The 14,522-nt window shown below is 42.5% G+C and overlaps 3 protein-coding genes across 3 annotated transcripts; 1 reads left to right on the forward strand and 2 right to left on the reverse strand.

The window, feature by feature from the left end:
• Positions 1-1,634: 1,634 nt before the first annotated feature.
• LOC138941312 (uncharacterized) lies at positions 1,635-7,489 on the reverse strand. The gene is made up of 3 exons (XM_070310875.1): positions 7,395-7,489; positions 6,719-7,308; positions 1,635-1,819 (listed from the first exon to the last, which is right to left on the reverse strand). The coding sequence occupies exons 1-3, from the start codon at positions 7,487-7,489 to the stop codon at positions 1,635-1,637; spliced, it is 870 nt and encodes a 289-aa protein (XP_070166976.1).
• An 851-nt stretch (positions 7,490-8,340) lies between these two features.
• Positions 8,341-9,540, reverse strand: LOC138941314 (uncharacterized). Its single transcript, XM_070310876.1, has one exon. It carries the CDS (start codon positions 9,538-9,540, stop codon positions 8,341-8,343), a length of 1,200 nt encoding a protein of 399 aa, XP_070166977.1.
• Positions 9,541-12,614: 3,074 nt separating this feature from the next.
• Positions 12,615-14,055, forward strand: LOC138941136 (uncharacterized). The gene has a single exon (XM_070310517.1). The coding sequence runs from the start codon at positions 12,773-12,775 to the stop codon at positions 13,910-13,912; it is 1,140 nt and encodes a 379-aa protein (XP_070166618.1). The 5' UTR covers positions 12,615-12,772; the 3' UTR covers positions 13,913-14,055.
• Positions 14,056-14,522: the final 467 nt, after the last annotated feature.

Here is a 14,522-nt window from a genome sequence, read left to right on the forward strand (position 1 = left end):
GTCCGTTTTTTCCGCATTTAAAGCATTGCGAGTTTGAACTTCGACTATTTCGCGAGTAACTTAATTCGGTTTTATTTTTATTAACAAAACTACTTGTTCTCGCGGTTCCCGGTCTGAGTTTTTCTTCGGCGCTCGCGCCCGTTATCGCTTCTTGGAGCGTCGTATATCGCTGCGCGCGTACGAGCACTTGTAATTCGTCGTGTAGCCCGATCTGGTAATTTATTAACGCCTGCTCTTGGATTGTTTGTTGAATGGTGCGTTTTGATGATGCGGAATGCTCTTTTCCTTCGATCATCGAATCGTATAATTTCATCGCTAGTAAATCAACGCGTTGTCCGAAAGCGTGCGCAGTTTCATTCGGCTTTTGTTTTAACGAGTTGAATTCGATCTGTAAATGTGTCGTGCTTTGTTTCGACTGGTAACACGTCTCGAGTTGTTGCTTTAATTCGTTGAAAGTCTGAATATTTCGTGTCTCGAAATCCTGCATGGCTTTTCCCTTTAGTTTCGTATATAAAATTGCTCGGATTAAAGATTCTTCATCCGCGGGATTTATGTCTTGAACGGCGTACGTGCATGCATTTAAAAATTCTAGTAATTTATGTCGCGATGTTCCGTCAAATTCGGGAATCATTGTTCTTGCTTCTTTTAACGGCAAGTAGTTCGGAGCAATGCTACGTCGATTTCTGATGTCGCGGTCGGTTCGCCCGTATGTGGCATTAAACGCGTCGTTGTCGTTTTCTCGGTGATTGCATCCGTGACGTGGCAAATCCATAAGCGCGTCTTCTACTCGCGTTACTCGCCTATTCAATGCTCTTATTTCTGTGCGCATTTCATTTAGTATTTCGAAGAGTTGCGTATCATCTCTTCTTTCCTCGCGATGTGCTTCTGGAGGCGGCGTACGGTCTGCCTCCGCTACGTTTTGGTCCATCTGGCGAATGGATCGTCGCATGTTTTCTATTTCCTCGTCTACCGCGCTTTTCGGCGGGTTCGCGGGAGTGCGTTCTTGCGGATTTCGCGATTCGGCCATATTATTTTCCTGTTGGCTATAAATCTCTTCCGGATCGAACAGATCGCTCTCGTAGGAAGTTAACGAAAATTCGCGTCGTAATGATACTCTACTTGGAGTTCTGCTAATGTACGGTCGCGTACGTCTAGTCTCGCGTTGAGTGTGGTCAGTGGGGTCAGTCGTATTACGCGGGAGTAGGCTTTCGTCCAAATTGTTAAATGGAAATTCGCGTTCTGTGACGACGTTTTCCGGTAACTCGGGCTCGCTTTCGCTCGAGTATTGCGTTTCTAAGTTTTTTCGCGCGTTATAAATATTTTCTCGCGGTGTTAATCTTAATTGGATCGCTCGTCGGGCTGGTTCGCTCAGTAACCACGATCGGTTCGCTATCGGTTTCGGTATATTCGAACCTTCCGACATTCACGCAATTAATTATTAAATTTTTTCGGACTTACAATATTATGACGGCTCGTATGATCGCTCGCTGTGTTAGTAGGTTGCTGACGCTGCAGTCCTTCGCTCGGCGGCTGATACGGCTGACGATGCTCGTCGTACGGCGGTCGTTGTCCGGCGTCGGTGCGTTGTCCGTAGAATTATCGTAGGTCGTGAGGCTTGGCGGCTCACGTTTCTGCTACAGCTGTTGCGGCGATGCTCGTTCTGTTGTCCTTGCTTCACTTGTGGTTTCCGTCAGCTTACGTTTTACGTGTGCTGGCGTGCCTGTCCTGTTTACACTCTGGGTGCCTTGCAGGTCTTGGGGAAGGCTTAGCTGCTGCTTCCGTCCGTCAACTTCAATTGAATTGATTGTTGGCGTGCCCGCTTTTTAACACAACCGTGTCTTTTGCAGGTCTTAGCGGGACGAATTCGCTGACGTCCTCCGGCAGATCCCACCGCTGCCACCAATTTTGTTATGCCTCGGGTGAGGCACGGTAATTTTCGGGATCGTTGCCGGATTTAGATTTAGGAATCTGGGATACGTCTGGCGGGTTACCCGAAATTCTGGACACTTTTTATATTCAATAAAACTTTTATTCACTACAAATGGTCTTAATTATAATTCGTCCTCGTTTCTATCATCTACTCGTGTCGCGTATCGCGTTATCTGACACTCGCGGACGCGTGTTTGGAGTCGGGTTTACGTCGCGAGACTTGCTTCTCGATCTTCACGATTTTCACTAAGTGTGACTACTCGCGACTATTCGCGTTACGGCCCGCGTAATATTAATTGATGGTAAAGACTGCCCGCCGCTCGTTAGCGATGGGTCTTTTTATTGTCTCCCCTTGGTTTCCCAGGAGGGGATCGTTTAGCGACAAGGCCATGTGTCGTGTCGCTCGATTTTGCGGCAAGATCCGGATGCAAGCTAAGGAGTTCTAAGTAGGACTTCTTTGCTTGCATTTTCGCAATTTCCTTTCTGCTTTTCGGTAGGACTTCTACGTTGCATTTTCGCAACATCCTTATTCCGTGTGCCTTGGTTTCCGCGTTTTCGTAATGGGTGATTGCGCGGTCGCTCGGGCTTCGCGCGTGGCTCGCGTTGTCAGCGCTTCGTTCGGTCAACGTTCGTAACGTGATCTGTATTCGCGTTACACGTTGAGCAATATCTTATTGTATAAAATAATATCTCTCTAAAATAATATGTATCTAATAATTCGTATATAGCCTTCTCGGGCTATAACATCACTGTCATCTGACAATGCACGATCTTCGTCGGACGATTCATCTGATACTCAAAATTATTCTCTATTTCCATTTTTATGCAGATTATCACAAAATCTTCCTCTATACTGAACACTTGACACACAAAAAATACAAGTACCCTACTGTATCTTTTTCAACCGATATACGAACCGCAAGCTTTCAAATCGCATACTGAGTTTTTGACACCCTTCGTTCTTCATTATATATTTTTCATCTATCGCGTTATGGTACCGCGATGGTTCTATCTTGTTTATAATAAATTATAGCAGCAGGACATCTGCGCTAACCTTATCATCTTTTTACGAAATTCAATAATGCCGCACGTGCAATAGTGCAGTGTGAGACGATATTTGTTTATAATGTTTATAAATTCTTGAGCAGCCCAACATCGGCGCTAATCTTATCATCTTTTTACGAAATTCAATAATGCCGCACGTGCAATAGTGCAGTGTGAGACGATATTTGTTTATAATGTTTATAAATTCTTGAGCAGCCGAACATCGGCGCTAACCTTATCATCTTTTTACGAAATTCAATAATGCCGCACGTGCAATAGTGCAGTGTGAGACGATATTTTTGTTTATAATGTTTATAAATTCTCGAGCAGCCGGACATCGGCACTCGCCCTTTGTAATACACCGCGCTGTTTATGCTCCCGCGATAAGCTCCCCCGCCCGCGTGACGTCATTCTCCCGCGCCACCAAAATCCCCCTCCGCCCGCGTGACGTCATGCTCCCTCGCCCGCGCGGTTTCCCCTCGCCCCCGCATACCTCTCGGAGGACCCGGCTTAGAACCCGCATATAATAACTACTACTGCCTCCGGCTTTGCTGCAAGGTCGCGCAAGATACGACGCGTAGCCAGTGTAGCCAGAAACAGGTCCCGCGGCTCACGGCTCAGCAATGGAGGGGATAACGCACACAAGCGCGAACCGCGTACATGTGCGCTCTGCGCTTCGGTTAGTTTCGGAGAGTAGAGAAGAACAGACATATGTTTCCGTCTTCTTCTCACTTTCTACCGAGCTGGCAACGATGGTTGCGTTCCGATATTCACTGCCAGTACTGAAAATCTATAGTCCACGTCACGTGCACTATAGATTTTCAATACTGGCAGTGAATATTGGAACGCAGCCGAAAGCAATGTTGATTGCTTGGCTTATTACATACGATAGCGTTAAATGTTTTTCTGACTCGTGAACTTTTTATTATGCATATATGTATATATATATATATATTTTTTTTTGTTATGCTATATTAGTATAGCATTGGCTATAGTTTATAAGTTTTATTGTGATATAGTAAAAGTAATATATTTACATATAAGGACATATGCAATTTTTTAATTACTTTATATTACTTTAATAATTACTTTATTAATTATTTACACAAATATGTGTTTGTATAAGATTATAAATATTACAATAATATAAGAACAAAGAGTGAATGGACTTCCATACCACCCATGAGGTTCCACTAATGGCGCGTTAGATTTTTTTATTACGTGGATCTTTGCCTGGAGCCCTATTGTACCACATTTTATTCATGTCTTATATAGAAATAATATATTTTACATATTTACTTTATCTTATATCTTATGTGATATCTTTTACGGACAAAATACATGGATGATAAAATTCAAAAAATAAATCTTTCATCAATTAAAATAAATTTTTCCTTTAGACTACCGATATTATTTTTAATGATATTTACCTGAAATATTGTCCAATATGTTCATTGTTTTTCTCGAGCAGATTTCTGCTTGTGTTTACAAATAAACGCACAGCCTATCGTGTCCGCTCGTCTCGATATGCCCAAATCAGCTGACAAAGTATTTTTTTCTTGTTATTGTCTCGGAACAATTTCGTTGTTTTTAAACATGTAGAATAAGCTCTCGTCTCTTTTCTCGCCGAAACGTCTACTAGATAAGTAGTACGCGGGCACAGAATCAATAAATTACATTAATTCAAATTTCATTTCAATAGATTATATCAATTCAAACTTATCTGGAATTCTTTACGCTGCTACCTTTCGTTTTAATAATTTTCTCTAAACAGTGCTCTTATATGAAATCTTAATGTTCAGAAAGTTTATTCATGTCCTTTATAGACATAATATATTTTACATATCTACTTTATCTTATACCTTATGTGATATCTTTTACGGACAAGATACGCGGATGATAAAATTTATGGAACTATTCCAATTGTAAGTCTCAAATTTATTTATATTTTTATCTGTTATATTTATATATTTATATTACATTCTTCATTGTATTTATTCATTATATTTATTCATTATATTTATTTATTGTATTTATTCATTATATTTATTCATTATATTTATTCATTGTATTTATTCATTATATTTATTCATTATATCTATATATATATATATATATATATATATATATATATATATATATATATATTTCATTCTTAGAGTCTTTGTTGTTGACAATTCTATATAGAAATGTGTGATACATTAAAAAAGAAACTTAAGCGAAGCTTTTCAGAAGCTTGGCTTAGTGATGATCGATTTAAATTTTGGATACGCAAAGTATCATTTGACGATAGCCTTTTCCATTGTATTATATGTAATAAAAATTTTTCGTGCGGTTTATCGCACGTTATAAAACATGCGGATTCTGCGTGTCATAAAGAAAATGCATCATTATTAAATAATAACAATATAAGTTCAAATACAATAATACGAAAACGTTTTAAACAACAATGGTTAGAGATCGATTTGTTTAAGCCATAGCTACGCGAAGTATCAGATGACGTTAATTCATTTTTCTGCGCGTTTTGTAATATATCTGTTATTGGTGGTTTGTCTCAAATCTATCGTCACGCAGAATCCAAGCAACATATTATAAAATGTAAAGAAAATGAAACAAACAAATCCAGTGAAGATATGAATGTGTTCAGAAAATATCGCGACTTTTGCGCAAGTAGTAGAACTAGGAGAGTTCTAACGCAGGTCCTCCGAGGGGAATGCGGGTCGAGGGGAAACCTTGCGGGCGAGGGGGCATGACGTCACGCGGGCGGAGGGGGATTTTGGTGCCGCGGGGGAATGATATCACGCGGGTGAAAGCCGATAAGGAACAATCATTCGTCCAAAGTCCTCCTTTTCCTTTACTTAATAAATATAGCATTTCTATTGATTTGTGATAAATGCTTGTATCTATATTTATCACATTTTTCTATGCTATTTGATAAATATTATTTATCAGTATTAATGTTTGATTATTTAAAAAATATGACAGTATACATATATTATTATATTATATTTATATTATATTACAAACAAATAGTGTCTCGCAAGATTGCACGTGCGGCCGAATCGGCGCGGTGTATTACAAAAGCGGGTTATTATATTTATATTATATTATATTATGAACAAATAGCGTCTCGCAAGATATAATGTTGCTTTCATGTATAGCACAATAATAAAAATCAAATAAGATTTGAATATGTTAAACATAAAAATATATTTGATATATACATGAAATTCATTACTTTTTTAACACTTTCTATACTCTCTTCTATATTTCTTTCCGATTCTCAATCGATCAACATATGTACATATCAATAGATATTAAAACTATCGCGTGATACGAACGCCAAAGCGCCCGAGTCCCTTTGGAAGAGAAAGTGGAATTTTTTGGTAGAAAACTAAAAGATACCGACTAGATAATAAAATTCTTCTAACGAAATACCCATATTATTATTATTATTATTATTATTATTATTATTATTATTACTAGATTTTAAAAATGTCGATTATTTCTGTGCTTCCTTCTTTCCTTTTCCTACTCGTGCATGTCTCGCGCTATCCTTCTCCCACACCCATAGAATGCTTTCCTTTTCCTACTCGCGAACGCCTCGCGCTATCCTTCTCCCATCCGGTCGCGCCACAATTACATATCTATCTTATAAGTGGGGAAGGGAAGGGAAGCGAAAGAAATAAACATATTTTTCTTTTCATTTTTTTTTAGCACATTTATTTATGTTAAAATACATCACCTCGTCTCAAGGTTTCAGACAAAATTTCATCCACAGCATAAGCTAATAGTTCGCAATCTATGATAGATGTTTTATCAAAAACATCGCGCAAGATTTTAACAGCGTTATCTTTCTCGGCGCCAAACATATTACCTTGCAAATTAACGACAAATCGATCGAAACTCTCATTTACAGCTTCTAAATTCTCACACAGCTTCAAATATTCATGATTAACACAGTGTTCGAGTTCGAATAAGAAAAATATAGTTGACGGTTTCATGTACAAGCAAGAATCGCGTAACGTAAGTTTTACAACACTCGTATCGTGTATTTTAACAATCTCGATTGTTAAATCGTTAATCCATATTGGTGTATGATCGGGCGTTTGCACAAGTCGTTCAACGTCCGCTCGTTTCAGCATTAGCGATTCCCATGTGTCAATAGATAATACGATTTGATTGCCTCGGTTATCGCCGAGATGTAATTCCACGTAAGATGTGATTCCACGCTGTGATTCAACGCTGATTCCAATATCCAAGTATTTATACGCAGTGCGCGTCAAAGCGAATCTGCGTACCAAAATACGTGGTATACAACGAGGTTTACCGTGTCTGAAAAATACGATTAAATATGAAATAGCATGGAAAAAAAAAAAAATATATATATATATATATATATGAAAATTTGTGATACTTACAAATCAAGCGGTTTCTTGTACGGCCTAATTTCATCTCGAGGAACGTAATAATTCATGCGTCTGCCACCGTTGCTGTTTCCTTCGGCGGAGTACATTTCTCTAAGTTATGAGAAGTAGAACGGTTGACGCGACACTGATCGTGTAAAAACTAACCGATAATACGCTTATTTTCAAAAATATGATGTGGTGGGAGATTAATGCTCAGAAAATTTAGGAGAAGGGGCAACGATCAATGTTAAAAGAATTCTTAGAAACAACTTCTGAGGAAAGGAGTGGGGAGAATAAGAAATAAAAAACATTAAATACGTTTACACATTTTATTTATAAAAATATTTTTTTTTAACGTTGCAACCACCAGTTAAATATTTTTAATACATTCTGTAATGCACAATTCTTAACATGTTTTCCACATCGTATAGTATTAGTAACATCTAGATTATTTAAAGATTCAATATCTTCGTAATCAGCATCCAAAGTCTCGATGATTAGGTTTTCTCTCGCATAATTCTCAAGTAAATCCACCAGCCATTCTCGTTTCTGGCATCCCTTGACGTACACGAGAGTCGACGTATCGCCATTCTCTTCTGTTCCAAGCACGGCTGATGTAATCAAGCGTTTAGCCATGCTGTACGGTACGTTTCCGTCTTCCCATCGTAATCCATGGTGATTCGCGATCAGCCAGGAAGCACACGATTTGTCGGATTTTGTGAGGAGATTCCATGGTAGGGGGTATGTAAAAATGTAATGCGCCAGAACGGTCCCCTTTCTCAGCACCGCCACCTCCTTTACGACAAATTTCATCCCGATGAAGAATCCTTGTAGGTCCACGAACGTTGGTACGGACATGACGTTTTTTTTTATATCAGCACGTCGAAAAGAAGAAGACTGCGATTGATCCTGATGTATTATAGATTTTATATCGTCTCATTCTCCCCTCCCCCCACACTTAGGTGATTTTGCGCACAACATTGGTCAACGGGTTGTACTGAATCACGCGATCGTGTATGATGAGGCAGTACGCTGTGGTATTCGGCGGCACGTTCTCCTTACACTCGAATTCCAATCTCACATCCACGGTTGCGCTTTTGACCGATTCGTTTTGTCGAGAGCAATCGATGATCACGAATGGACCGTTACGTAAAAATTGCGTGACGGTGAGACTCGGCTCGAGATACTCGTATCCGTAATAATTTTTGCAGAAACGTTGATACGTGTCGTACAAAATCGACCATCTGTTTTTATCGAAATCCAGATTCATATCGTCGTACGGATAACATTCCGAGTTCAGATAGAGTTTCACGTTGGTCAATTTGCAGTCGTCGAATCGACTCGTATCCTCAGACATGACGTTCTTTCGACCTGTCTGCAGAACGAAAACAACGTATCGCGGCTTCTCCAGCTGAGTCGCGGTCTTAATGGGCCACGAATGTTTGGTTGTACGCTGCAATAGCGGAAATTCGTACAGATCCCACGAGCGGAAACCCATACTGAGGTATTGTCCGCTTTCCAAGGCACGCAGCATCGATAACTTGTTAATCTCGTTCAATACGACGTGCGGCATTCGCCATTGTATCTTGAATATGTCGATCACAGGCTCCAGCACCAAATTTCCAATCAGGCAATTGTTATCGTTGCGCGATCGTATTAAGATCAATTCGTGACGAGCGTTAATCACCACGCGCCTGTAATCCTCGCAAAATCCCAATAACATGTAGAGCGGTACGCAAAAATTAAAGTATCCATTCGTGTTAATAGGCGAATCCCAGCCGGCGTTTCTCATAATCACGGTTCTATCGGATGATATCGTTACATAGTTCTTGAGTGTGCTGGTTATTCCCACATTTCTGCTACGATCAATCTCCACACCGTCGAGTTCGTATCGAATCTCATCAAACATGAACGCGACGCAATTATTCCCCAGTACAACATCAAATCCTTCAGCTGGTTTGTTTATCACTAATTTTCCCTCGATGTACAGAAAACTCTCATACGGCAAAGTATACAGATCCTGTTGTTGTATGGGTATTCGTATCTCATCGCTGTGCTCAAACGTCGTATTGGCGTACGGGTTGTACGTGTGAGTCTCGATCTTGACGATACGATCGTCAAAGACCGGCTCACCTCCGATATTAAGGATATCGGTCATGTTTTCTTAGATATTTCGCACCGCGAATCCCAAAGATTGTAAAAATTTAACGTTCGATGCGTTGAGCTTCTTTCTGATCTTTTTAGCGCAACCTAATGATGATGATGATGATGATGATCGGATGATATCATCAATCGGTACCGTAAAGATATTATTATCTTTCGCGTGTTTCGAGTCGTTCAACACGAGCATCTCATGTATCGCACGCTAATTTTGTCGCCGTCGTACGTGCAATCTGATGGTAATCTCTTCTCCTCGAAAATCGAGCAATCGTCCGTCTTGATCCGCGACGCGTATCGTTAGATCCGTAATGCTCCGCGCAATGATCGGCAGGTAAATGATCTGCGCCGGTGTTTCCGATATCTTATATCCTGGCGGAACGCTCGGTGAAAATTCATGTATCGTATGAACGCGTTTGCCGTTGCTGAATGCACCCGCGGTCACGTTACACTCTACGCGGATAATGTTTACGTTGATGATATTAATCGGTATGTCCGATTGATACCACTGTTTCGGCTGCAATATACGCTTCGACGAGAATCCCAGCAGCGATCCAATATTGTTAGGTTTGTTAAAGTTTACTCTGAATGCGCACTTGATCTCGCTATTCATCGTATTGTAATTAGCACGGAGCACTATCGGGTATTCTACAGCCTCGTCTTCGTCACCGTTCGCTCGAACGGTCTCCTCTCGCGATATCACCGTGATATCACCGCGATTGTCGGAGCGAACTACGCGTCGCGGGCGTTTCCGTGAAATTGCACGTTTCAAAAACTCGTGTATTGCGTGTATCTCGTACGATCCCTCGGGAATCGTAATTTCCGTGTCATCTTCATCGAAATAAAATTTATTATTCGAGGAATTCACGTTCGATATCGTATGATAAGTTTCAAAATTAGTTAGACCGAGCTCGTAATCACCGTCGCTCAAATCTACAGCTGGATGGTAGTGTGCCGCGAGGACGCTACTCTTCCCGGTTAGCGTGAAAGTCATAGACATGTCGACAAAACTGTTTAACGAATACTGAGTCTTAACGGCGCATCGTCAGGCTTTAAATTCACACCGATTGTCGTCGACCGTTCGGAGAAACCGCAGACACAATTGTCCGCAGATGCTTTGATCGTAAGTTTGAAAGGACGTGCGATTGTACTCGATCTTCGTAACGTACCGTCCGAAATATCGCACCAATTCATTCGGCGGTCGAAGATTACCAAAACCGTCGAAATATATAGCACGATTTCCCCTCTTTGCGTACGCTACCCAATGAGTACCCGGTCCTTTGGTGATATCCAAATTCACGATGCCGCTCTCGTTTCGATATATACCACCGATCGGTAACGAATCACGCATGAAAACCCCTCTAAAGTACGGTATACGCATACGTTTCGCCAATTGTTCTAATTGTATGTTTGTTGTCACACCCGTGGGCATTTTTAGCGTCTTTTCGACGTTTTTTTTTTTTTTCTTCGTTGCCACTCCTTGTCCGCGTTTGTACGGACCGAGATACAGTCCCTGTCCGTATTTATACGGAGCGAGATAAAGTCCGCTGCCTTCCATCGCGCGATCGTGACGTTGCAGCTCCTCCAGCTGACGGCGCGCGGCTTTGCTGTCGTTCACCGCCTTAGCCACGCCGGCTGCTCCACCGATCAAGGATCCGAGCGCGCCCAACATTGGTAGAATCGGCAATACACCGCCTCGTTTCGCTGTCGGAAGTATCCGTTTTTTCGTCGACCTTTTCCGCGTAGTCCTCATCTTCGTCTTCGTCTTCGTATTCGTCTTCGTCTTCATACCCATACCGATTTTTGTCTTGGTTTTCATCGCTGCCCAAACAGCTGTGGCTGCGGCTCTCTCACCGAGAGTCGAATCTTTCGCAACGATGCGTTTTCGCGCTCTCTCGGCGAGTATCTTGTCAGCCGCGTGTCTCTCGGTGAGATCGTTGCTCCGGGAGTACGCTATATCGTGCTCGCAGCACGCCGCGTCCAATGGATTTATACCCCGATTACCTCTCGCCAATCGTTTTTCCAAATGAGTGCCCGGACCGCAAAACTGATAGCCGGGAATATGTAACTCGAAAGGAAGTGCGTTTATCGCACGATTTAAGAAACCACAACCTCTTATAATTTTTGCTGGCATTTGTCACAATTTTTTATTAACGGTGCTGGACCGTCGATGTGCGTTCGCTGCCACGGTTGATTGTAATGTTCGTAACAGTGCCGATATTGTTGAACCTCTGAGTCAGCTTTTATATGTTCGGGAAGCTTGTCCCACATGTAGTGGACGTGATCGCCGCACATTCGCAGCAGAACGACTTTCGGCACAAATTGTAACTGTTCGGCGCTCAAATTGTAAATATCGGAAGGTCTCAACAGCAGCACGAACATTTTTGTTACTGAGCGATTTGCGGTTCCGCGCATCTATAAATAGGCGTTCGATCCAGCATTCCTCAGTCGGCAGTGTGAAAATGAAATTCGTGCGACAACCTTTGGCGATACGCGTGACGAATTGCGACGACAGATTACGATCGATAGGGGACAACGCGGAGATGCGCAAGCATGGTACGATGCTACCGACTACTATACGCGCGATCGTTTGTGGCCCCTCGAATTGCGGTAAAACCAACGTTCTAATAAGCCTGCTGGAAAGTCCGCACGGTGTACGTTTCGAAAACGTGTACGTGTACTCAAAATCGTTGCAACAACCGAAATATCGATATCTGGAAAATTTGTTGACATCGATCGATGAAATCGGCTACTTCACATTCTCCAACAACAGTGACGTCATTCCGCCGAGCGAGGCGCGTCCAAACTCGATCTTCGTGTTCGATGACGTGGCATGCGATAAGCAAAATGCGGTGAGAGAGTACTTTTCAATGGGTCGACACTCGAGCGTCGACTGCTTTTATCTCTGCCAGACGTACGCGAGAATACCTAAACATCTGATACGCGACAACGCGAACCTGCTGATCTTGTTCAAACAGGATGGTACCAACCTGAAACACGTGTACAACGATCACGTGAATACCGATATGCCGTACGATGAATTTTGCGCGTTGTGTTGCGATTGTTGGCAGCGCAAGTACGGATTCGTAGTAATAGACAAGGACAGTTCGCTCAACGATGGTCGATACAGAAAAGGATTTAACGTGTTCGCGATACCGCAAAACGATTAGTCGTTGTCGATACTTCGTCGGGGTGAAACGTGAAAGAGAGATTGACATTTTTGTTTTTCCGCGATGGCTGCGATCGATAAGAACGAGGATATTCGCGAGCGCGAGAAGATTGCGAGGGCAATTGTGAAAACTAGCGAATCGATTCGCAAGAAACATCGCGCTTTGAAGACCGGTAAGATCGAGGAGGATATCGTGTTGGATAGACGCTTTAGACCTCTCATCGAGCCGTTACAAAAGATCGTCGACAACTCTAGCTCGATCGCGGTGAAGAACGAGCCTGCGAGTAACACCAACGCGGGGATCGAAGCGTTGTCCATCCCGAAGCGCGAGAAGGATGATGATGATGATGATGATGATGATGTGCCACCGCAAAAGAGAAAACGATCAAACGTCAGGTCGGATCGCTCACCGACACCGCATAAATCGAAACGATCGGACGCTCCACTGGATGTACCGCTGATAACCTCTACACCGTCCGCGTCAATGAGAACTATACAACCTACGATGCCCGAATTATTCACGAGCCAGGATGTTTTTGAAACCACGGACGACTCGCTCATGACATCCGTTCGAAATCAGTTGCAAACACCGGAAGGTCAAGAAACATTGCGAGATCAATTAGGTCCACTGGGTCAAAGGTACATCTGGCCTATCTTGAGCGGCGATCAAGAGAGCGGTATAGACAACGTGTACGGTGTTTATCTCGGCAAGAATGGAATGATGTTCGGTAATAAACGTTTTGACGTGGACAACGCGGATAGCATAATTATCGATGGCATACGATACGTCGGCACACCTGGTCTTTACGAGCTGATCTTTAAGAAATTTCCCGATGACGTCATCTATACGGTGGATGATAAGCAAACGTACAAGAGCATGCTGTTGACGACGAGCGCGCATAAACGCAATCACGATGCGCACGGTCGATTACTGAGTAACAGGGGATACAAGTACAAAGAAATAATCGCAAAGTTGATACCGATCGAACCCAAAAGAACAAAATCTGGAAAGGGATTATTCGCGCCTCGCGAAATGACGCTAACCGATAACAAGATTGACTACGTGCACTGGGACGATCCCAACGAGCTGGTGGATCGTCTACGATTGCTGGATGCTTCGCACCAAGCGGGTCACAACGGTCACGACAACGAGATTTTGTCGATCATCGAGGAACTTCGCGAAGCCGGCATTATTATAAATTAAACGGTGTCTCGACAAAACTAATCAATCGATCGACCGACATCGCTCGCATCGATGATGCATATCAACAAATTTGGGATATCCGAGCAGAGTAACGACGTGACGAACGTCATTTCGTACCGTCGATGGAGTGGATTCATGAAAAGTTTCGTGCGCGATAACGCTCTGTGTCGCACCGTTACGGACTTTGACGCGAGGTCGCGCAAGATTCGTCGTGTAGCGCAACCTGTGGCTGATACCGACGTCGTCAACAAACTGTACGTGGATCATTGCGTTAAAACGTTGAGAAATCAACTGAAAGAGTCAGACGAGAAGCTTGCTGCGTTCGAGAAAAACGTGCGTGCGTTACAGACTCTGATAAACGAGCTTCGGCATGCGAATATCGCTAGATTAGAAACGCCAACGAACGACGACGAAACGTCAACGAACGCTAACGAAACGTCAACGAAACGACGACGAAACGTCAACGAACGCTAACGAAACGTCAACGAAACGACGACGAAACATCAACGAACGACGACGAAACGTCAACGAACGCTAACGAAACGTCAACGAAACGACGACGAAACGTCAACGAACGCTAACGAAACGACGACGAAACATCAACAAACAT

Source organism: Polyergus mexicanus, unplaced genomic scaffold (assembly GCF_030449975.1).
Source record: "Polyergus mexicanus isolate NDT 795.1 unplaced genomic scaffold, iyPolMexi1.0 SCAF_18, whole genome shotgun sequence".
Taxonomy (NCBI): Eukaryota; Metazoa; Arthropoda; class Insecta; order Hymenoptera; family Formicidae; genus Polyergus; species Polyergus mexicanus.